Below are 26,076 nucleotides of genomic sequence, written 5' to 3'. Positions count from 1 at the left end.
TCTTCAGTTGGTGAAGGTGTTTTATGGATTTGTTCTTTCAGTTCTTTCGTCTCATCAGTTAACGGTGACGGTACTTTCTTATCTTCGTCAATTACTTTATGAATTGTTTCCGCTTGGGGTGAAGGCGTTTTTTCAACATGATCGACTGATTCAGGAATAATTTGAGGTTCGGGTGATGGAGATTTATCTTTCGGTTTCTCAATAATTTCTGAAATTTGTTCGACGATAGTTTTCTCTACTTTCAAAGGTTCAATAATTTCTTTAGTTTCAGTGACACCTTTGGGTTCAACCGATACCAAGCTTTCCTTCGGAATTTTATCGTCTTCAGTTGGTGAAGGTGTTTTATGGATTTGTTCTTTCAGTTCTTTCGTCTCATCAGTTAACGTTGACGGTAATTTCTTATCTTCGTCAATTACTTTATGAATTGTTTCCGCTTGGGGTGAAGGCGTTTTTTCAACATGATCGACTGATTCAGGAATAATTTTAGGTTCGGGTGATGGAGATTTATCTTTCGGTTTCTCAATAATTTCTGAAAGTGGTTCGACGATAGTTTTCTTTACTTTCGAAAGTTCAATAATTTCTTCAGTTTCAGTGACACCGTTGGGTTCAACCGATACCAAGCTTTCCTTCGGAATTTTATCGTCTTCAGTTGGTGAAGGTGTTTTATGGATTTGTTCTTTCAGTTCTTTCGTCTCATCAGTTAACGGTGACGGTACTTTCTTATATTCGCCAATTACTTTATTAATTGTTTCCAATTGGGGTGAAGGCGTTTTTTCAACATGATCGACTGATTCAGGAATAATTTTAGGTTCGGGTGATGGAGATTTATCTTTCGGTTTCTCAATAATTTCTGAAAGTGGTTCGACGATAGTTTTCTCTACTTTCGGAAGTTCAATAATTTCTTTAGTTTCAGTGACACCTTTGGGTTCAACCGATACCAAGCTTTCCTTCGGAATTTTATCGTCTTCAGTTGGTGAAGGTGTTTTATGGATTTGTTTTTTCAGTTCTTTCCTCTCATCAGTTAACGGTGACGGTACTTTCTTATCTTCGTCAATTACTTTATGAATTGTTTCCGCTTGGTGTGTAGGCGTTTTTTCAACATGATCGACTGATTCAGGAATAATTTTAGGTTCGGGTGATGGAGATTTATCTTTCGGTTTCTCAATAATTTCTGAAAGTGGTTCGACTATAGTTTTCTCTACTTTCAAAGGTTCAATAATTTCTTTAGTTTCAGTGACACCTTTTTGTTCAACCGATACCAAGCTTTCCTTCGGAATTTTATCGTCTTCAGTTGGTGAAGGTGTTTTATGAATTTGTTTTTTCAGTTCTTTCCTCTCATCAGTTAACGGTGACGGTACTTTCTTATCTTCGTCAATTACTTTATGAATTGTTTCCGCTTGGGGTGAAGGCGTTTTTTCAACATGATCGACTGATTCAGGAATAATTTTAGGTTCGGGTGATGGAGATTTATCGTTCGGTTTCTCAATAATTTCTGAAATTTGTTCGACGATAGTTTTCTCTACTTTCAAAGGTTCAATAATTTCTTTAGTTTCAGTGACACCTTTGGGTTCAACCGATACCAAGCTTTCCTTCGGAGTTTTATCGTCTTCAGTCGGTGAAGGTGTTTTATGGATTTGTTCTTTCAGTTCTTTCGTCTCATCAGTTAACGGTGACGGTACTTTCTTATCTTCGTCAATTACTTTATGAATTGTTTCCGCTTGGGGTGAAGGCGTTTTTTCAACATGATCGACTGATTCAGGAATAATTTTAGGTTCGGGTGATGGAGATTTATTTTTCGGTTTCTCAATAATTTCTGAAATTTGTTCGACGATAGTTTTCTCTACTTTCAAAGGTTCAATAATTTCTTTAGTTTCAGTGACACCTTTGGGTTCAACCGATACCAAGCTTTCCTTCGGAATTTTATCGTCTTCAGTTGGTGAAGGTGTTTTATGGATTTGTTCTTTCAGTTCTTTCGTCTCATCAGTTAACGGTGACGGTACTTTCTTATCTTCGTCAATTACTTTATGAATTGTTTCCGCTTGGGGTGAAGGCGTTTTTTCAACATGATCGACTGATTCAGGAATAATTTTAGGTTCAGGTGATTTAGATTTATCTTTCGGTTTCTCAATAATTTCTGAAATTTGTTCAACGATAGTTTTCTCTACTTTCAAAGGTTCGATAATTTCTTTAGTTTCAGTGACACCTTTGGGTTCAACCGATATCAAGCTTTCCTTCGGAATTTTATCGTCTTCAGTTGGTGAAGGTGTTTTATGGATTTGTTCTTTCAGTTCTTTCGTCTCATCAGTTAACGGTGACGGTACTTTCTTATCTACGTCAATTACTTTATGAATTGTTTCCGATCGGGGTGAAGGCGTTTTTTCAACATGATCGACTGATTCAGGAATAATTTTAGGTTCGGGTGATGGAGATTTATCTTTCGGTTTCTCAATAATTTCTGAAATTTGTTCGACGATAGTTTTCTCTACTTTCAAAGGTTCAATAATTTCTTTAGTTTCAGTGACACCTTTGGGTTCAACCGATACCAAGCTTTCCTTCGGAATTTTATCGTCTTCAGTTGGTGAAGGTGTTTTATGGATTTGTTCTTTCAGTTCTTTCGTCTCATCAGTTAACGGTGACGGTACTTTCTTATCTACGTCAATTACTTTATGAATTGTTTCAGATCGGGGTGAAGGCGTTTTTTCAACATGATCGACTGATTCAGGAATAATTTTGGGTTCGTGTGATGGAGATTTATCTTTCGGTTTCTCAATAATTTCTGAAAGTGGTTCGACGATAGTTTTCTTTACTTTCGAATGTTCAATAATTTCTTTAGTTTCAGTGACACCTTTGGGTTCAACCGATACCAAGCTTTCCTTCGGAATTTTATCGTCTTCAGTTGGTGAAGGTGTTTTATGGATTTGTTTTTTCAGTTCTTTCGTCTCATCAGTTAACGGTGACGGTACTTTCTTATCTACGTCAATTACTTTATGAATTGTTTCAGATCGGGGTGAAGGCGTTTTTTCAACATGATCGACTGATTCAGGAATAATTTTGGGTTCGTGTGATGGAGATTCATCTTTCGGTTTCTCAATAATTTCTGAAAGTGGTTCGACGATAGTTTTCTTTACTTTCGAAAGTTCAATAATTTCTTTAGTTTCAGTGACACCTTTGGGTTCAACCGATACCAAGCTTTCCTTCGGAATTTTATCGTCTTCAGTTGGTGAAGGTGTTTTATGAATTTGTTCTTTCAGTTCTTTCCTCTCATCAGTTAACGGTGACGGTACTTTCTTATCTTCGTCAATTACTTTATGAATTGTTTCCGATCGGGGTGAAGGCGTTTTTTCAACATGATCGACTGATTCAGGAATAATTTTGGGTTCGTGTGATGGAGATTCATCTTTCGGTTTCTCAATAATTTCTGAAAGTGGTTCGACGATAGTTTTCTTTACTTTCGAAAGTTCAATAATTTCTTTAGTTTCAGTGACACCTTTGGGTTCAACCGATACCAAGCTTTCCTTCGGAATTTTATCGTCTTCAGTTGGTGAAGGTGTTTTATGAATTTGTTCTTTCAGTTCTTTCGTCTCATCAGTTGACGGTGTCGGTACTTTCTTATCTTCGTCAATTACTTTATGAATTGTTTCCGATCGGGGTGAAGGCGTTTTTTCAACATGATCGACTGATTCAGGAATAATTTTGGGTTCGTGTGATGGAGATTCATCTTTCGGTTTCTCAATAATTTCTGAAAGTGGTTCGACGATAGTTTTCTTTACTTTCGAAAGTTCAATAATTTCTTTAGTTTCAGTGACACCTTTGGGTTCAACCGATACCAAGCTTTCCTTCGGAATTTTATCGTCTTCAGTTGGTGAAGGTGTTTTATGGATTTGTTCTTTCAGTTCTTTCGTCTCATCAGTTAACGGTGACGGTACTTTCTTATCTTCGTCAATTACTTTATGAATTGTTTCCGATCGGGGTGAAGGCGTTTTTTCAACATGATCGACTGATTCAGGAATAATTTTGGGTTCGTGTGATGGAGATTCATCTTTCGGTTTCTCAATAATTTCTGAAAGTGGTTCGACGATAGTTTTCTTTACTTTCGAAAGTTCAATAATTTCTTTAGTTTCAGTGACACCTTTGGGTTCAACCGATACCAAGCTTTCCTTCGGAATTTTATCGTCTTCAGTTGGTGAAGGTGTTTTATGAATTTGTTCTTTCAGTTCTTTCCTCTCATCAGTTAACGGTGACGGTACTTTCTTATCTTCGTCAATTACTTTATGAATTGTTTCCGATCGGGGTGAAGGCGTTTTTTCAACATGATCGACTGATTCAGGAATAATTTTAGGTTCGGGTGATGGAGATTTATCTTTCGGTTTCTCAATAATTTCTGAAATTTGTTCGACGATAGTTTTCTCTACTTTCAAAGGTTCAATAATTTCTTTAGTTTCAGTGACACCTTTGGGTTCAACCGATACCAAGCTTTCCTTCGGAATTTTATCGTCTTCAGTTGGTGAAGGTGTTTTATGGATTTGTTCTTTCAGTTCTTTCGTCTCATCAGTTAACGGTGACGGTACTTTCTTATCTTCGTCAATTACTTTATGAATTGTTTCCGCTTGGGGTGAAGGCGTTTTTTCAACATGATCGACTGATTCAGGAATAATTTTAGGTTCAGGTGATTTAGATTTATCTTTCGGTTTCTCAATAATTTCTGAAATTTGTTCGACGATAGTTTTCTCTACTTTCAAAGGTTCGATAATTTCTTTAGTTTCAGTGACACCTTTGGGTTCAACCGATATCAAGCTTTCCTTCGGAATTTTATCGTCTTCAGTTGGTGAAGGTGTTTTATGGATTTGTTCTTTCAGTTCTTTCGTCTCATCAGTTAACGGTGACGGTACTTTCTTATCTACGTCAATTACTTTATGAATTGTTTCAGATCGGGGTGAAGGCGTTTTTTCAACATGATCGACTGATTCAGGAATAATTTTAGGTTCGTGTGATGGAGATTTATCTTTCGGTTTCTCAATAATTTCTGAAAGTGGTTCGACGATAGTTTTCTTTACTTTCGAAAGTTCAATAATTTCTTTAGTTTCAGTGACACCTTTGGGTTCAACCGATACCAAGCTTTCCTTCGGAATTTTATCGTCTTCAGTTGGTGAAGGTGTTTTATGGATTTGTTCTTTCAGTTCTTTCGTCTCATCAGTTAACGGTGACGGTACTTTCTTATCTTCGTCAATTACTTTATGAATTGTTTCCGATCGGGGTGAAGGCGTTTTTTCAACATGATCGACTGATTCAGGAATAATTTTAGGTTCGTGTGATGGAGATTTATCTTTCGGTTTCTCAATAATTTCTGAAAGTGGTTCGACGATAGTTTTCTTTACTTTCGAAAGTTCAATAATTTCTTTAGTTTCAGTGACACCTTTGGGTTCAACCGATACCAAGCTTTCCTTCGGAATTTTATCGTCTTCAGTTGGTGAAGGTGTTTTATGAATTTGTTCTTTCAGTTCTTTCCTCTCATCAGTTAACGGTGACGGTACTTTCTTATCTTCGTCAATTACTTTATGAATTGTTTCCGCTTGGGCTGAAGGCGTTTTTTCAACATGATCGACTGATTCAGGAATAATTTTAGGTTCGGGTGATGGAGATTTATCTTTCGGTTTCTCAATAATTTCTGAAATTTGTTCGATGATAGTTTTCTCTACTTTCAAAGGTTCAATAATTTCTTTAGTTTCAGTGACACCTTTGGGTTCAACCGATACCAAGCTTTCCTTCGGAATTTTATCGTCTTCAGTTGATGAAGGTGTTTTATGGATTTGTTCTTTCAGTTCTTTCGTCTCATCAGTTAACGGTGACGGTACTTTCTCATCTTCGTCAATTACTTTAGGAATTGTTTCCGCTTGGGGTGAAGGCGTTTTTTCAACATGATCGACTGATTCAGGAATAATTTTAGGTTCAGGTGATTTAGATTTATCTTTCGGTTTCTCAATAATTTCTGAAATTTGTTCGACGATAGTTTTCTCTACTTTCAAAGGTTCGATAATTTCTTTAGTTTCAGTGACACCTTTGGGTTCAACCGATATCAAGCTTTCCTTCGGAATTTTATCGTCTTCAGTTGGTGAAGGTGTTTTATGGATTTGTTCTTTCAGTTCTTTCGTCTCATCAGTTAACGGTGACGGTACTTTCTTATCTACGTCAATTACTTTATGAATTGTTTCAGATCGGGGTGAAGGCGTTTTTTCAACATGATCGACTGATTCAGGAATAATTTTAGGTTCGTGTGATGGAGATTTATCTTTCGGTTTCTCAATAATTTCTGAAAGTGGTTCGACGATAGTTTTCTTTACTTTCGAATGTTCAATAATTTCTTTAGTTTCAGTGACACCTTTGGGTTCAACCGATACCAAGCTTTCCTTCGGAATTTTATCGTCTTCAGTTGTTGAAGGTGTTTTATGAATTTGTTCTTTCAGTTCTTTCCTCTCATCAGTTAACGGTGACGGTACTTTCTTATCTTCGTCAATTACTTTATGAATTGTTTCCGCTTGGGCTGAAGGCGTTTTTTCAACATGATCGACTGATTCAGGAATAATTTTAGGTTCGGGTGATGGAGATTCATCTTTCGGTTTCTCAATAATTTCTGAAACTGGTTCGACGATAGTTTTCTCTACTTTCAAAGGTTCAATAATTTCTTTAGTTTCAGTGACACCTTTGGGTTCAACCGATACCAAGCTTTCCTTCGGAATTTTATCGTCTTCAGTTGGTGAAGGTGTTTTATGGATTTGTTCTTTCAGTTCTTTCGTCTCATCAGTTAACGGTGACGGTACTTTCTTATCTTCGTCAATTACTTTAGGAATTGTTTCCGCTTGGGGTGAAGGCGTTTTTTCAACATGATCGACTGATTCAGGAATAATTTTAGGTTCAGGTGATTTAGATTTATCTTTCGGTTTCTCAATAATTTCTGAAATTTGTTCGACGATAGTTTTCTCTACTTTCAAAGGTTCGATAATTTCTTTAGTTTCAGTGACACCTTTGGGTTCAACCGATATCAAGCTTTCCTTCGGAATTTTATCGTCTTCAGTTGGTGAAGGTGTTTTATGGATTTGTTCTTTCAGTTCTTTCGTCTCATCAGTTAACGGTGACGGTACTTTCTTATCTACGTCAATTACTTTATGAATTGTTTCAGATCGGGGTGAAGGCGTTTTTTCAACATGATCGACTGATTCAGGAATAATTTTGGGTTCGTGTGATGGAGATTTATCTTTCGGTTTCTCAATAATTTCTGAAAGTGGTTCGACGATAGTTTTCTTTACTTTCGAAAGTTCAATAATTTCTTTAGTTTCAGTGACACCTTTGGGTTCAACCGATACCAAGCTTTCCTTCGGAATTTTATCGTCTTCAGTTGGTGAAGGTGTTTTATGGATTTGTTCTTTCAGTTCTTTCGTCTCATCAGTTAACGGTGACGGTACTTTCTTATCTACGTCAATTACTTTATGAATTGTTTCAGATCGGGGTGAAGGCGTTTTTTCAACATGATCGACTGATTCAGGAATAATTTTGGGTTCGTGTGATGGAGATTTATCTTTCGGTTTCTCAATAATTTCTGAAAGTGGTTCGACGATAGTTTTCTTTACTTTCGAAAGTTCAATAATTTCTTTAGTTTCAGTGACACCTTTGGGTTCAACCGATACCAAGCTTTCCTTCGGAATTTTATCGTCTTCAGTTGGTGAAGGTGTTTTATGGATTTGTTCTTTCAGTTCTTTCGTCTCATCAGTTAACGGTGACGGTACTTTCTTATCTTCGTCAATTACTTTATGAATTGTTTCCGATCGGGGTGAAGGCGTTTTTTCAACATGATCGACTGATTCAGGAATAATTTTAGGTTCGTGTGATGGAGATTTATCTTTCGGTTTCTCAATAATTTCTGAAAGTGGTTCGACGATAGTTTTCTCTACTTTCGAAAGTTCAATAATTTCTTTAGTTTCAGTGACACCTTTGGGTTCAACCGATACCAAGCTTTCCTTCGGAATTTTATCGTCTTCAGTTGGTGAAGGTGTTTTATGGATTTGTTCTTTCAGTTCTTTCGTCTCATCAGTTAACGGTGACGGTACTTTCTTATCTTCGTCAATTACTTTATGAATTGTTTCCGATCGGGGTGAAGGCGTTTTTTCAACATGATCGACTGATTCAGGAATAATTTTAGGTTCAGGTGATTTAGATTTATCTTTCGGTTTCTCAATAATTTCTGAAATTTGTTCGACGATAGTTTTCTCTTCTTTCAAAGGTTCAATAATTTCTTTAGTTTCAGTGACACCTTTGGGTTCAACCGATACCAAGCTTTCCTTCGGAATTTTATCGTCTTCAGTTGGTGAAGGTGTTTTATGGATTTGTTCTTTCAGTTCTTTCGTCTCATCAGTTAACGGTGACGGTACTTTCTTATCTTCGTTAATTATTTTATGAATTGTTTCCGCTTGGGGTGAAGGCGTTTTTTCAACATGATCGACTGATTCAGGAATAATTTTAGGTTCGGGTGATGGAGATTTATCTTTCGGTTTCTCAATAATTTCTGAAATTTGTTCGACGATAGTTTTCTCTACTTTCAAAGGTTCAATAATTTCTTTAGTTTCAGTGACACTTTTGGGTTCAACCGATACCAAGCTTTCCTTCGGAATTTTATCGTCTTCAGTTGGTGAAGGTGTTTTATGGATTTGTTCTTTCAGTTCTTTCGTCTCATCAGTTAACGTTGACGGTAATTTCTTATCTTCGTCAATTACTTTATGAATTGTTTCCGCTTGGGGTGAAGGCGTTTTTTCAACATGATCGACTGATTCAGGAATAATTTTAGGTTCGGGTGATGGAGATTTATCTTTCGGTTTCTCAATAATTTCTGAAATTTGTTCGACGATAGTTTTCTCTTCTTTCAAAGGTTCAATAATTTCTTTAGTTTCAGTGACACCTTTGGGTTCAACCGATACCAAGCTTTCCTTCGGAATTTTATCGTCTTCAGTTGGTGAAGGTGTTTTATGGATTTGTTCTTTCAGTTCTTTCGTCTCATCAGTTAACGGTGACGGTACTTTCTTATCTTCGTCAATTACTTTATGAATTGTTTCCGCTTGGGGTGAAGGCGTTTTTTCAACATGATCGACTGATTCAGGAATAATTTTAGGTTCAGGTGATTTAGATTTATCTTTCGGTTTCTCAATAATTTCTGAAATTTGTTCGACGATAGTTTTCTCTTCTTTCAAAGGTTCAATAATTTCTTTAGTTTCAGTGACACCTTTGGGTTCAACCGATACCAAGCTTTCCTTCGGAATTTTATCGTCTTCAGTTGGTGAAGGTGTTTTATGGATTTGTTTTTTCAGTTCTTTCGTCTCATCAGTTAACGGTGACGGTACTTTCTTATCTTCGTCAATTACTTTATGAATTGTTTCCGATCGGGGTGAAGGCGTTTTTTCAACATGATCGACTGATTCAGGAATAATTTTAGGTTCGTGTGATGGAGATTTATCTTTCGGTTTCTCAATAATTTCTGAAAGTGGTTCGACGATAGTTTTCTCTACTTTCGAAAGTTCAATAATTTCTTTAGTTTCAGTGACACCTTTGGGTTCAACCGATACCAAGCTTTCCTTCGGAATTTTATCGTCTTCAGTTGGTGAAGGTGTTTTATGGATTTGTTCTTTCAGTTCTTTCGTCTCATCAGTTAACGGTGACGGTACTTTCTTATCTTCGTCAATTACTTTATGAATTGTTTCCGATCGGGGTGAAGGCGTTTTTTCAACATGATCGACTGATTCAGGAATAATTTTAGGTTCAGGTGATTTAGATTTATCTTTCGGTTTCTCAATAATTTCTGAAATTTGTTCGACGATAGTTTTCTCTTCTTTCAAAGGTTCAATAATTTCTTTAGTTTCAGTGACAACTTTGGGTTCAACCGATACCAAGCTTTCCTTCGGAATTTTATCGTCTTCAGTTGGTGAAGGTGTTTTATGGATTTGTTCTTTCAGTTCTTTTGTCTCATCAGTTAACGTTGAAGGTACTTTCTTATCTTCGTCAATTACTTTATGAATTGTTTCCGCTTGGGGTGAAGGCGTTTTTCCAACATGATCGACTGATTCAGGAATAATTTTAGGTTCGGGTGATGGAGATTTATCTTTCGGTTCCTCAATTATTTCTGAAATTTGTTCGATGACAGTTTTCTCTACTTTCAAAGGTTCAATAATTTCTTTAGTTTCAGTGACAACTTTGGGTTCAACCGATACCAAGCTTTCCTTCGGAATTTTATCGTCTTCAGTTGGTGAAGGTGTTTTATGGATTTGTTCTTTCAGTTCTTTCGTCTCATCAGTTAACGGTGACGGTACTTTCTTAGCTTCGTCAATTACTTTATGAATTGTTTCCGCTTGGGGTGAAGGCGTTTTTTCAACATGATCGACTGATTCAGGAATAATTTTAGGTTCGGGTGATGGAGATTTATCTTTGGGTTTCTCAATAATTTCTGAAATTTGTTCGACGATAGTTTTCTCTACTTTCAAAGGTTCAATAATTTCTTTAGTTTCAGTGACACCTTTGGGTTCAACCGATACCAAGCTTTTCTTCGGAATTTTATCCTCTTCAGTTGGTGAAGGTGTTTTATGGATTTGTTCTTTCAGTTCTTTCGTCTCATCAGTTAACGGTGACGGTACTTTCTTATCTTCGTCAATTACTTTATGAATTGTTTCCGATCGGGGTGAAGGCGTTTTTTCAACATGATCGACTGATTCAGGAATAATTTTAGGTTCGTGTGATGGAGATTTATCTTTCGGTTTCTCAATAATTTCTGAAAGTGGTTCGACGATAGTTTTCTTTACTTTCGAAAGTTCAATAATTTCTTTAGTTTCAGTGACACCTTTGGGTTCAACCGATACCAAGCTTTCCTTCGGAATTTTATCGTCTTCAGTTGGTGAAGGTGTTTTATGGATTTGTTCTTTCAGTTCTTTCGTCTCATCAGTTAACGGTGACGGTACTTTCTTATCTTCGTCAATTACTTTATGAATTGTTTCCGATCGGGGTGAAGGCGTTTTTTCAACATGATCGACTGATTCAGGAATAATTTTAGGTTCGTGTGATGGAGATTTATCTTTCGGTTTCTCAATAATTTCTGAAAGTGGTTCGACGATAGTTTTCTCTACTTTCGAAAGTTCAATAATTTCTTTAGTTTCAGTGACACCTTTGGGTTCAACCGATACCAAGCTTTCCTTCGGAATTTTATCGTCTTCAGTTGGTGAAGGTGTTTTATGGATTTGTTCTTTCAGTTCTTTCGTCTCATCAGTTAACGGTGACGGTACTTTCTTATCTTCGTCAATTACTTTATGAATTGTTTCCGATCGGGGTGAAGGCGTTTTTTCAACATGATCGACTGATTCAGGAATAATTTTAGGTTCAGGTGATTTAGATTTATCTTTCGGTTTCTCAATAATTTCTGAAATTTGTTCGACGATAGTTTTCTCTTCTTTCAAAGGTTCAATAATTTCTTTAGTTTCAGTGACACCTTTGGGTTCAACCGATACCAAGCTTTCCTTCGGAATTTTATCGTCTTCAGTTGGTGAAGGTGTTTTATGGATTTGTTCTTTCAGTTCTTTCGTCTCATCAGTTAACGGTGACGGTACTTTCTTATCTTCGTCAATTACTTTATGAATTGTTTCCGCTTGGGGTGAAGGCGTTTTTTCAACATGATCGACTGATTCAGGAATAATTTTAGGTTCAGGTGATTTAGATTTATCTTTCGGTTTCTCAATAATTTCTGAAATTTGTTCGACGATAGTTTTCTCTTCTTTCAAAGGTTCAATAATTTCTTTAGTTTCAGTGACACCTTTGGGTTCAACCGATACCAAGCTTTCCTTCGGAATTTTATCGTCTTCAGTTGGTGAAGGTGTTTTATGGATTTGTTTTTTCAGTTCTTTCGTCTCATCAGTTAACGGTGACGGTACTTTCTTATCTTCGTCAATTACTTTATGAATTGTTTCCGCTTGGGGTGAAGGCGTTTTTTCAACATGATCGACTGATTCAGGAATAATTTTAGGTTCGAGTGATGGAGATTTATCTTTCGGTTTCTCAATAATTTCTGAAAGTGGTTCGACCATAGTTTTCTCTACTTTCGAAAGTTCAATAATCTCTTTAGTTTCAGTGACACCTTTGGGTTCAACCGATACCAAGCTTTCCTTCGGAATTTTATCGTCTTCAGTTGGTGAAGGTGTTTTATGGATTTGTTCTTTCAGTTCTTTCGTCTCATCAGTTAACGGTGACGGTACTTTCTTATCTTCGTTAATTATTTTATGAATTGTTTCCGCTTGGGGTGAAGGCGTTTTTTCAACATGATCGACTGATTCAGGAATAATTTTAGGTTCGGGTGATGGAGATTTATCTTTCGGTTTCTCAATAATTTCTGAAATTTGTTCGACGATAGTTTTCTCTACTTTCAAAGGTTCAATAATTTCTTTAGTTTCAGTGACACTTTTGGGTTCAACCGATACCAAGCTTTCCTTCGGAATTTTATCGTCTTCAGTTGGTGAAGGTGTTTTATGGATTTGTTCTTTCAGTTCTTTCGTCTCATCAGTTAACGTTGACGGTAATTTCTTATCTTCGTCAATTACTTTATGAATTGTTTCCGCTTGGGGTGAAGGCGTTTTTTCAACATGATCGACTGATTCAGGAATAATTTTAGGTTCGGGTGATGGAGATTTATCTTTCGGTTTCTCAATAATTTCTGAAATTTGTTCGATGACAGTTTTCTCTACTTTCAAAGGTTCAATAATTTCTTTAGTTTCAGTGACAACTTTGGGTTCAACCGATACCAAGCTTTCCTTCGGAATTTTATCGTCTTCAGTTGGTGAAGGTGTTTTATGGAATTGTTCTTTCAGTTCTTTTGTCTCATCAGTTAACGTTGAAGGTACTTCCTTATCTTCGTCAATTACTTTATGAATTGTTTCCGCTTGGGGTGAAGGCGTTTTTCCAACATGATCGACTGATTCAGGAATAATTTTAGGTTCGGGTGATGGAGATTTATCTTTGGGTTTCTCAATAATTTCTGAAATTTGTTCGACGATAGTTTTCTCTACTTTCAAAGGTTCAATAATTTCTTTAGTTTCAGTGACACCTTTGGGTTCAACCGATACCAAGCTTTCCTTCGGAATTTTATCGTCTTCAGTTGATGAAGGTGTTTTATGGATTTGTTCTTTCAGTTCTTTCGTCTCATCAGTTAACGGTGACGGTACTTTCTTAACTTCGTCAATTACTTCAGCCGACATTGTTTTTATTGGAATTCTCTCATCTTCAGACACAACTTCCTCCTCAACTCCATCAGGCATGGATAGAGACACTTGCTCTTTCTGTACTTCCACAGATTCAAATGTATCTGAAATATGAACTGTTTTCACCAAAGTAAATTTTTCGGTGATAATCTTTTTTTCATCTACAACTTTCTTATATTCGGTTGAATCTCTATTCTCGACCAATTTATATGTGGGTATTTTGAATATTTTTTGTTCGTCGTGTTTGATAACTTCCTCATTGATTGAGGTTGAAGAAGATTTCAATCCTTTTTCTTGGGTGGTCATTGATATATTTTCACTTTCATTTTGTTTATTGAATTGGGTTATTTCTTTGACGCCTCTCTTCACGTCAGACCCCTTCTTTGTTGGAATCATTTTTTCTTTTTCCTTTCGGAGTTTTGTCGATGGTATTTCCTCATGTAAGTCTGATTTTTCACCTGATTCTGAGGATTTTTCAATCCATTCTCTACTTATTATTTTTTGCTCAACCTTCGAATTTATCTTCAGATCAGAAATCTCTGACAATTCTTTTGGACTACGACTATCAGTAGAGGTTAGTTCTTTATGTAGCGTATCTAGAGATTTTTCAGTTTCCTGTTCTGATATGTTAATAATTTCTGTGGTTGTTTTTGATATATCTGAATTTGTAATATCAATTGGAGTTTTTGCAATGTCCTTGTCACCCATAACAACAAGTGTCACGGCTTGTCCTTCTGGAGTTGGCGTCAAATCTGGCTTCAATTCTCTCACATCTGCTTTGATCTGCTCTGATACCTGCAGCACTTCAGACATGTACTTCCTTATGTTGTCTTCATCATATTCTTGATTCTTTTCTGTAATCGTCATTGAATTCGACTCGGCTATGGGATAACAGTACTTCTCTTTAGTGCACGGTTGTTCCATTATTTCCAAAGGAACTCCAGCCATTTCTGATACAACGCTCTCGTGAATATGAAAAACATTTTTCATGAGTTGTGCTTGCGGTAGATTCGATGGTTTGAGGACCTCATTGTTTCCTCCTGTTTTTATTTCTTGTTGTGTCACAGTCGATTTTGTCAGATCATCTGGAGAATGTATTTGTTTGACACATATAGCTTCAGTTTCTATTTCATCATCTAAAACTTTCGAATCTGAATCTTCTTTCAAATCTACTGGTGACTGTTCGATTTGTTCCTCCAACTCTGATAGAATGAGATCACCTGTTGGCGATGCAATAGTTTTCGAATCACTCTTCAAAACCTGTTGTGATTCTTTATGTCGAGGCTGGCTCGATTTCTGCATAAGGTCCAAAATCTCTTCCCTCTGAGTAATTTCTTCTTTAGTAGGTGAACGTGATTTCTTGTGTCCTTCCTTTATTTCAACTTCTTGATTTATGTCTTCAACTCCTCCACTTGAAGACAAGGTGAATTTCTCTATGTTTTCAGTCAATTCTGGAATTTTATCTGTTGGACTTTCCTCCGTTGGTTCAGCACCATCCACTTTCGAATCATTCTGCTTCACATGTAGAACAGATAATTTTATTGGATCTCTTGGAGAATGTTTCTGTTTAATACATAGAGATTCTTCAATAGGTTCCAAATGTTCCATTTCATCACCCGAAATTTCTGAGACTATATCAGCTGAAAATTCTGAAAGAACGTCATCTTCCAAATCTACTTGTGACTTCAAACCCTTTTCGATTTGTTCCTCCAACGATGGTAGGCTGAGAACACTTGCTGACGATACAATAGCGTTCGAATCACTATCCGAAACCTGTTGTTGTGATTCCACATGTTCAGGCTTGGCCGATTTTTGCATTAGATCTGAAATCGCTTCCCTCTGAGGAATTTCTTCTTTAGCAGGTGAATGTGATTCCTTATGTCCTGTCTCTTCTTCTGTAATCTCGTCATGAACTGATGTAGAAATCTTTTCGACTTTTTGATTTATCTCTTCAACTTTTTTACTTGAAGACAATGTGAATTTCTCTTTGTCTTCAGTCAATTCTGGAATTTTCTCTGTTGGACTTTTTTCTGTTGTTTGATCTATTTCACCACTACTATCCACTTTAGAATCTTTCTGCTTCACATGTAGTACAGATAATTTTATCGGATCTTTTGGAGAATGTTTTTGTTTAATGCATGGAGGTTCTTCAATAGGTTCCAAATGTTCCATTTCATCACTCGAAATTTCTGAGACTATATCAGCTGAAAATTCTGAAAGAACGTCATTTTTCAAATCTGTTCGTGTTTGATGATCCTGAACGATTTGCTCCTCTAAAGCTGACAATCTGAGATCTGCTGCTGGTTCATTTGAAACCTCAATAGTTTTGGAATCTCTGCCATGGAACGGTGGAGCATATGTTTCGATGGATTTCATTTTCGGAATTTGTTCTTCATTTTCACGATCAAGGTTCTGAGGCATGAGTGATTTGAAAGCTTTCACTTTGGATTCTTTGTCCAACTGCGCAGTACCAGTTTTACTTCTGTGAGGCTTTTTCTTTCCAACTTCAGATTCTGCTTGAGATTTTGCTATTTTTTCGAAGAGTTCTCGTCTCTGTCTAACCGATATGGTTTCTTCTTCTTCATCCTCATCTTCTTTCTCAACTCGAGGATGTTTGATTACATCAGAAACAAATTCTTGTTTTGGTATTCGTGATCGATCTTCTAGCAGAGAAGTTTGCCTAAATCTTTTACTCTGAATTTTCACTTTAGATGTCTTTTTTACTGGAGACTCTCTCTCTTCATCGGAACTGGCAAATTTCTTCTGTAGTTCTGCTATTTTCTGATCTACCGTTTTTTTGCGTATCGGTGAATGAGTGTAACTGACGTTTTCCATGATATCCTCATCCTTCAGCCAGCTTTTGTAGTCATCGTCCAATTGTGCCAAAGTTTCAGTTGAACCTCGTGAAAAGAGCTCCTCGTCCTTCATACTGGATATCTCATCTTCCGAATCGATAATATCCCGTCTCTTCTTCTTGAAGTCGGACGAAGATATAGAATTGGCATGCTCCTCTAATAATTTTACTTTCGACCTAACATCCCCTGAACCTCTTCTCTGAACTAGTACGATGTCTTCAGCTTTAAATTTTTCGGACATACTAAGATACATCATATCCTCGTTGTTTATCGGACTATTAGAAGCGTCCTTAGTTTCTATCGGATCGGTTACAGTACAAGCTTCTGAAGTTTCTACTAAATGGGAGATTTGAGATCTGTCCTGAAAGTCGATCGGACTTGTCATAGCATCGGCATAGTTAACGTTGGGTTCTATGATCAATTGATCATCAGACTGGATGGGGCTGAGTCCGGCGTCAGTAGATTCATGGTCTTCGGTGACAACACCTTTGGTATCCGATACGAATCCTGTAGATCCAAACACGTCACGATTAAGATTCGGTGTCAAGGTTTCGTTTTCGGAATACGTGTCTTTGGTTATAGATATGCCTGTATCAGATACTAAATGAGAAACGCTCTCTTCTTTCTCGTATGATATATCGCTGTCTTTGTCGTATTTTAGGATATCACCATCCTTCTCGATATCTATTATATAGTAACGTTTCTCGATCGATATATCTCCTGTTCTGGCACCCTGTAGATCACTTTTATCTTTTATTTCAGGATGTATTTTTTCTTGTTCGTTTATTGTTGGGGAAATCTTCTCCTCATCATCCGAAAAATGTTCCGAGATATTTTCGCTAGTGGTATATTCAGTGGTTACTTCTTGTATTCCATCAGTCAGTTTATATGTTTGCACTCGGTCAATTGGGTCTTTCTGCCGATTGGAGTCTAAAAATACTTCTTTCTGTGTATCCAGTTGTCTCAAATTTATATTACATGTTTCTTCTTCGCTACTTTTACGTTGATTTATTTCCTTTTCTGGTATATAATGAGTATCTTTAGTAACTAAAATTATTCTCTCATGTTTTTCTTGTGATCTGTTAGATTCTCTTCTTGTTATTCGATAATCTGTATCTTTTTCCTCTTGCCCCGAATCTTGTTTTTCGAAATAATGTATTTCAGCAGTTTCTACAACTACTCTTTCTAATTCCCTATCTGTTCTATCAATGAACTTCAATTTCTGTTCCTTTTCTTTTATTTTATCTTTCAAGGGTGTATGTTTAATAGAGGTGTATATGTGTTCACCATCTCCGTCAGAAATGTGCGAAGAATCTTCAAACACATAATCGATTTCTAAATCTTCAGTAGACGCTAAGCGTTTCCGTGGTTGAACTATTTTTCGCTCAGTAATATCCTCCAAATTTTCAACTTCTCCCTTTTCTATGTAATTCTCGCCTTCGTTCAGAACCGTACTGGTTTTATCGATAAAAGATTTCGCGGAGTATTCTAGAACTCTATATTCGTGGAAACCATCAGGATCCAAGGATTCGTCATCATCTTGAGGAGATGCGGCTGCCGTAAAGGAAAACAAACATGGATGGATGAGGATGTATTATATGTAGTTCATATCAAGGTATGTTTTGTAAATGGTGTAAATAGTGCAACCGGGCATACTTTTCCTTCGTTGTTCCAGAAAATAAATCATGTCGTCCATAAGCTCATTAATTGAATAACGTATGAATGATATAGTGAATCTGTGTGATAAGTGTATATGGAATGGGGGGGGGAAAGGATACGACAGCTATTATATAAAGCCAATATAGGCAATACTCATTTCAAGAAGCAAAATCGTGAAAGCAGAAGTTCTATAAAGAATGCTCAAAGTAGCCGTGTTTATACATAGAAAATATCGATTTTTGAGTTGTTAATTTCATTTCATAAGATGCAAAATCATATTTTAATGTGGACTAACCTTATGCAGCCTTTGCTACTTGAAGACCGAGGCCTGGTTAAGACTTAACATTTGATCAATTATCAATAATGCCATAACATGATTAGATATGATGTGCTGATGAACTGAAATCGGCATTATTGTAATTGATCAAATTTGCTAATAATAAGTATTTGAAACCTTAATCAAAAATGGAGTTTGCAATTGATTCGGAGAAGAATTTGAAAATATGCAGTTATGCACTCATTTTAAATGGAATTAATGTTTTTACCTGTACACCACAAACTTTAGAAACTGGTTGATTACGGAAATTATGAAATCTATTGATCTAGCCTATATTTTTGAAAATTGTTAGTCTTCATACAGAATGAAGCAATAATGAAAGCGGACATTTTGAATTACAGAAAAGCCCATACCAGCCACCAGTATATGCAAAATAAATTAAAATGAGGGGTGGATTAGGGGTGAAATGAGATGGCTATCAATGCTAAAATGATATGTCCACTGTATTTCTAAGGCGGTAATATCTACAGGAGATTTCATGATATTCATGCAAGCAATAATATTCAAGAAACGATTCTGTCAAGAGAAATCACGTGACATTTATTCAACTTATGCCATAAGGCACTTGTACTTTTCACCAACCGTGCTCAATAAGTTTTAGTCTGTACTGCGTTTGGTTGAAGAAGAACCAGTTTTTTGACAGTGGTGTAGAAAACCAGTTCAGTCGATTAATTCCATACAGAAATTAATGTGAATTATTTTTTTCATAGGGTGTCCCATAAGTGGCACGTCACAGTGACACCGGAGGTAGGTCAGCTAAAGAGGGACCTAACCAGCCTAACATGACCCCAGTAAAAGTTGCATGGTTTTCGAGTTATTACCAAATTACGTTTTTTAGTGAATTTTCACCTTTTTTAACATTGTCAGGGTCAGAATTCTGCTGGAAAGCTCTCGAAGCTTATTTTTTTTGTTGTAATGGAATCTTAAATAGTTATTTGAGATGACATGAGTATGATTCTGTCAAAAAGTTATGTGGATTTCCGTAAATTAATGGATAAATCTTGATTTCAATTGCTAGCAAAACGAGAACTTGGACTTTGGACACCTGCTGTGAAAAAAAAATCCTTGAAACAAAACGAGCAAGTAACATCAAAAAATTGGGCATTTTAGACAGATTTAGAAATGGTACAATACACGAATCTTATGCCCATAAAACTAGGTATTTTCATCATTTTACCGATGCCCTACTTAACTAAGTTGGAACTAGGAACCCCGCTATCAGGTAATTTTGCCGCTTGCTATGACAATACATTTGATACCGGGCTTTGTTATTATTTGTTAAAGTCACAATAGGGAAAAAGATGGATTAGGGGAAGCGAAAAAGGAATATTATTGAAAAAAAAGGTAAATTAATTAAAAACAGACTTAACTTTCGATTATTCATTTAATTCTTAAATCTAACTTACAGTAAATGTTCAAACTGTTTCCCTCGGACTCTAATGCATAAATGACACCGTTTTATAAAATTACGATTCAATTTTCTTAAACTAATTTCCGATATGGTCCGGGCTGCGTCGAATACGCGTTCACGCAATTCTTCCTCGCTTCTTATTGGTTTTGCATACACTTTGTCCTTTAAATTGAATCGTAATTTTATAAAACGGTGTCATTTATGCATTAGAGTCCGAGGGAAACAGTTTGAACATTTACTGTAAGTTAGATTTAAGAATTAAATAAATAATCGAAAGTTAAGTCTGTTTTTAATTAATTTACCTTTTTTTTCAATAATATTCCTTTTTCGCTTCCCCTAATCCATCTTTTTCCCTATTGTGACTTTAACAAATAATAACAAAGCCCGGTATCAAATGTAATGTCATAGCAAGCGGCAAAATTACCTGATAGCGGGGTTCCTAGTTTCAACTTAGTTAAGTAGGGCATCGGTAAAATGATGAAAATACCTAGTTTTATGGGCATAAGATTCGTGTATTGTACCATTTCTAAATCTGTCTAAAATGCCCAATTTTTTGATGTTACTTGCTCGTTTTGTTTCAAGGATTTTTTTTTCACAGCAGGTGTCCAAAGTCGAAGTTCTCGTTTTGCTAGCAATTGAAATCAAGATTTATCCATTAATTTACGGAAATCCACATAACTTTTTGACAGAATCATACTCATGTCATCTCAAATAACTATTTAAGATTCCATTACAACAAAAAAAATAAGCTTCGAGAGCTTTCCAGCAGAATTCTGACCCTGACAATGTTAAAAAAGGTGAAAATTCACTAAAAAACGTAATTTGGTAATAACTCGAAAACCATGCAACTTTTACTGGGGTCATGTTAGGCTGGTTAGGTCCCTCTTTAGCTGACCTACCTCCGGTGTCACTGTGACGTGGTACTTATGGGACACCCTGTATATCGTTGCTACTTAATCTGGATATAATAAATCATGTTTGATAAAAATGAATGAATGATTCTCAATTTTGAGAGTTTTGTAATATAGAAGCCTCAAAATTAAGGAATCACATAAAATCCTAGTTTTTGAATTAAATATTGATTATCTAACTTTTTGGCAATATTTGAAAATAAAAATTGACCTGGTCCATGGTTCTTCTAAAAATTCAAAGGATTCAAAAAAAAATGTTGCAACCTTCTTGGTTCGCACTGCACAGGGTGTTTCATAATTCAATATCAAGGGGCGTATTTTTCAGGTCAAAATAAGACTTTTTTGCATATAAACATGTGTTCGCAAACATTTCGTTACCGAATTACAGAGCGTTATAGTTTCAAGTTAAGATTTTTCTTCATAGTTCTTTAAGTTTTGAATATATCAAGATCAAATTTTAAATTTAGGTTCGTTAGGTTCCTTATCTTTTAGGTAATGTAGTTCGGAACTTGTAACTTAGATCACAAATCAGATACGTAGAATGTTTTGTTTTCATTGTGATAATAGGTTCCTAACTTTTGTAAAAAAATACAATCAAATCTAGCAAATTACAAAAAAAGATTTTACTTTTCTTTCTCCATAACGATCGCATATGCGAAAAATAACAAGAGACAAAAAAATCCATGAACAGAATGTCATCTGTCCTCTTGCGACGTTGATGTCCGGCTATCATACCAACGTTTTGAAGGTTTATTGAAAACAAGCCCGAAAAATACGTCCCTCAAATCTTGATATTGAATTTTGAAACACCCTGTATAGTATGTTATCTAGGTTTTCACGAATGTGTACTAATGAAAGAAAATTTTAAATGTGTAGAAATATATTTTACAGATGATTTCAATACTACATACTGATGTCTATTGAGAACAGAATGCTGAGCACACTCAAAGAGCTGATGTTGATATCTGAGGAAATAACCAGATAAAAATGAAGTTCGTTGGGGCGTATGCCCTCTCAGAAAAAATATAATAAATTCATCAGGGAGTGGTAATTTTTACTGTAATCCAATCATTATTTATTTTTCGTCTAAATGATAACTGAATGTTCACATTAAATGAATGAGCTTACACTCTATTAGAGCACCATGAGCATCAAATATTTTGGAAATTTAAGCCGCCAACATTCTTACCTACCCTATGTCATTGCCATATTTCTCTTATATTCCGTCAAAACATTATCTGTAACTGATTCAACTTTTTCCATATTTCATTAAAAACCCATGAAAAAGAATTTCACATTTTATGAACACTTTTAATATCAAAATAAGCAGTTACCTGAAATTCCACATTCTCCCCTCAAAGAAATTCAATCATAAAGATTAAGATGTAATTTTGACAACTATTCAGTGATAAGAGCAAAAAATCGTAATTAACTCCACATATATGAAAATATTTAACCAATCAATACATTCATTTCATATAACATACGTACTACTCTTGATGAAAATCGTTTCTTATTCAATATTTGTAAATCTCCAGTACAATAATCTACATTAAAACTATCATAAAATATGAATAAATCACTTCAAATCGAATGAAATAAAAAAGGGAGAGCGTACAAAAGCTGAAGGATCTAAGGGGACTAGATTATTAGAAGAAAATCAGTATATGATTTATTTTCTGTTAGTCTATGCAACAATTACTTTAGTATAGGCATTAACGCATATACTCAAAGGAAAAATATCATTCACATTCTACGAGTTGCACAAATGATATTATTATTGTTTAGTAGGTGTCATTGAAAGTTTTAGTATACAATTGTTCAAAACGACATATTTCTAAATTCAGAGTTATGAATTAAATATCTATTCTACATAATGAAAATTGGAAAATCGGAGATATTTCAACTGCAAACTCCATAAATGTGGCATATTGATTATAAAATACCAATTCGACAATTTCAGAGAGTACATGGTAAAAAAACAGACGAAAAATAAACGCATAGGACTAAGACTCACCTCACAAACCTATTCTTCAATTTACAAAACTTAACTGAATTATAATCCTACGAACCAAGAATAGCAAATTTTAATCCAATGAACAGAAGAAACCATATGACTTCTGTCTGGTACATATCGATTTAATTAATTGAGGATTGACCGAACATGGTATTCCTTACTGATTTCTTAGTCGTATCCAAGGGAAGTGTGAATCCAATTTAAGGTTTTAAATAAGCGTTGACTTATGTATAATCGAATTATATTACGAAAATATGTGAAATGTTCTTTAACACATGCTGAATTAATTTTCGACATTTTTCTGATTTTGAAAAAATATATCGTCACTATCTTTTTCCTTCAGATTCGTTCGATTCGATATTTTCCAATTTTATGTATACCTCCGACCTTTCAAATGATTTTCAAATTCAATTGAGACGTTAGAAAGTGTCTTTCCATAATGTATATACAATCAATACGCCACATTGTACATTACAAAATATATATTTGCTAAGTGATGACCAGAGTACTCATACAAATTTATATTTTGTAAATATCCACTACATTTGAAGCATATTTTTATATTATTGAAAAACTCACCTTGGATTGTGGTTGCCTGTTTCTCTTTGATGAAATCTGCTGGACTCGGTGGTGGTGTTTGTGAGAATTTAGGTGACTTAGGATCTGAAACAATGTTAAAGTTGTGTATCTAGCAACATTTTCCGACATGCGAAATAATAATTCAGCCTAAATTCTTCCTAACTGAAATTTCAAATCAACCTAAATATCAACATTGAAACTGTAGCGACTGTGTCTGCCAAGAGGTGGCGTTATAAGCGTCGCGCCACTCTCCACTACGGTCCCGGCGGATTTATTAGGGTCGCTGCGTTGCAACGGAGTCACCTCTCCACAACGGTGTGAGAGGGTCGAGAACTTCTCGTAAAAAACAATTCACGAAAAAAAATCATAAGGAATTTTAGAAGGAAACTATGAAGAATCAACATTTTCCAAGAATTCTTCAAATTCAAGAAACCAGAAAATTTATCACCAACATTGCTTTGTACTGCAGAATTTTTCAATAACATGTTTCATTTTTAATAACATGTTTCATTTTGAATAACCCGCTATCTAGGCAGCTGTCACTTTCGAATCTGTTATCTTATGATATTTGACAAGTAAAAACTACAGCATTACTGAAAATGGAAGGATACACGCTTCAACGACAAGTTAGTAATGTGAAGAATCGAATCCGTGATTTTTGGGCTTTTGTTGTGACTAGGCTTTACGGTGAAAGATTTCAATGGCCGGAATTGGGAGATATATTTGTGGAAGACGTTCTGCGTGCACACATGCAACAAAGCAATCGTAATTTTGCTAGAAAAATTTCATGGTAATGTGATTTCTTGAAGAGGTGATCACAATTAGGCACCGAGCTCTTCTGATTTAACACTTATAGACCTTTTTGATTGGGGCCATGTGAAAGATAAGATCTATCATTGCTCCACAATCGATTAAAGGCCTTAAGAAGAAATTCGTGAAGTTATCGAGGACAATGTTCGAATTGGTCATGTGAAATTTCATTAAAAGGATATTTCGCTGCAACCTCAGCCTTGGCGGTCATTTGGCTGATAACGTTATAAAATTATATGTTTAAGAATAAATTCTGAGATATTGATTCAATCTAAGTTTGATAATCCAACTGAAAATTAGCACTGTGTGCATTTGATTCGAATTTAAAAGGAAAGCCGAATTCCCGACAAAACAACATCTACTGAGTCCATTGAATAAACAAAAAAAGATGTAGATAGAGATCATCTCCTAGGAGATTGATGAACAAATTTCTACAATGGAGAGAGTACTCTACATTACATTGATACGAAAAAAACTTAAACTCACCTTCTTGGTTAGCAAGCTTAGAAACCGGCTTTTTGGTCTCCAGCAGCTGGGTCACTTCTTCTAGTAGCACCGAATCCCTTCTGTCGGGTTTCTCTTGATTATCCAGATTGTTAATATTAGGATCCTTCTTCTTTTCTGTATTTTGTGCGTCGATTTGTGTTTTATCTATTCTTTCCTCAACATGAGGCGTTATATCAGATTCTTTCTTTTCAGAAATAGTTTTTTCTTGGATAATTTTTGAAACTGGTTTCACCATGGTTATTCTCATCGGCTCTATATTTGCCTTTTGTTGAACCTCCGCGATTTTGTCTTCGACAAGACTTTGCCGTTTGATAGAAGTTATCTCCTGGACAATTTCAACTCTTTGTGAAGAAGCCGGAATAGTTCTTTCAGTTGAAAGTCTCTTGACGATTTGTTCTCGTCTCTCAGGTACACTTTTATTGAAATCTTCTTCTTCTTCGTCTGATGGCTCGAAAGTTTTCTCCTCTGCAGAATATTTATCTACGTTCTTCGAGAAAGTCTTAGTCACTGAAATTGAATGATTTATCACAATGGGTTATTTCGAAAACTGCTAAATTTTCAAATCTTTACCAGAAATTACCAGGTTAGACTAACTCAAATGGTGAATGGTATGTATTGGGTGTACAACTTTGCTTTTGCAATAGATAGCTGTAGCGGTAAGTAGTAGTCGAAATAAATAGATCGTAGATGTCATACAATAAGCATAGGTATTCTCGTAAACATAATGCCATTGGAATATTAGTCAATTTGTATCTGCATCATGAAGATATTCTCGATTGAACCTGTCAGCTTATGAGTCAAATTCTCGTCATTTGCGGGAAGTTTTAATTTTCTGCTTCAATATGGAGAAATTTACGGCTGATGCTCATCGAATGCTCTCATATAACTATGGTGAGGACGCTATTAGTGGAAGGACGTGCCGAGAGTGGTTTCAACGCTTCAAGAACGGTGATTTTGACATCAAAGGTCAGCATGTCCGTGGAAGAAAGAAGGTTTTCTAAGATGCAGAATTGAAGGCATTACTTGATCAAGAATCATGTCAGACGCAACAAGAATTGGCAGAATCATTGGGAGTGACGCACCAAGCCATTTCAAAACGGCTGAAATTCATGGGAATTATTTAAAAACGAGAAATTGCTTTCCGTACGAGTTGAAGCCGAGAGATGCCGAACGGCGTTTGTTTGCTTGATGTGAACTGGAAAAAGAAAAAAACCGACTAAAACAATCACAGGCGATCGTTATCGAACGCAATTAATGCGTTTAAGCCGAGCATTTGAAGATAAGCGGCCGCAATACAACGAGAGACATGATAAAGTGATTTTACAACATGATCCTATGTTGAGAAAGTGGTCAAGATGCTTGGAAACGTTGAAATGGGAAGTCCTACCCCGAAAGCCGGATTCTCCAGATGTTGCTCTATCGGACTATCACTTGTTTCGATCAATGGTGCTGACCAGCACTTCCGGCCTTATGACGAAGTAAAAATTGGATCGATTCGTGGATCGCTTCAAAAGATGGCCAGTTTTTTCAACGGGATTCGTACGCTGCCCGAAAGGAAGGAAGTAGTGGCCAGCGATGGACAATACTTTGAATCATAAATGTATAAGTAACCAGTTTTTTACAATAAAGCCTCGAATTTCGGAAAAAAACGGCGAAAGCAAAGTTGTACGCCTATCTTCTTTTCGTAATTATAGAAAATGAGCTTTTCGAATATATGAT

At 35.8% G+C, this 26,076-nt stretch overlaps 1 protein-coding gene across 16 annotated transcripts in view; it reads right to left on the bottom strand.

The window, feature by feature from the left end:
- LOC123672919 (ankyrin-2-like) overlaps window positions 1-26,076 on the bottom strand; it is a 178,751-nt gene that overhangs the window by 59,349 nt on the left and 93,326 nt on the right. For all 16 annotated transcript variants that reach the window (XM_045607269.1, XM_045607272.1, XM_045607275.1 and 13 more), the window contains 2 exons: window positions 24,337-24,864; window positions 23,041-23,124 (listed from right to left, as the gene is read on the bottom strand). In XM_045607269.1, the coding sequence (XP_045463225.1) occupies window positions 23,041-23,124; window positions 24,337-24,864 (612 nt within the window). The remainder of the gene's footprint in view (window positions 1-23,040; window positions 23,125-24,336; window positions 24,865-26,076) is intronic.

This window comes from Harmonia axyridis, chromosome 2, assembly GCF_914767665.1.
Source record: "Harmonia axyridis chromosome 2, icHarAxyr1.1, whole genome shotgun sequence".
NCBI lineage: Eukaryota > Metazoa > Arthropoda > Insecta > Coleoptera > Coccinellidae > Harmonia > Harmonia axyridis.
The sequence above is the reverse complement of the archived record's forward strand: the minus strand, read 5'-3'. Positions and strand labels throughout refer to the sequence as shown.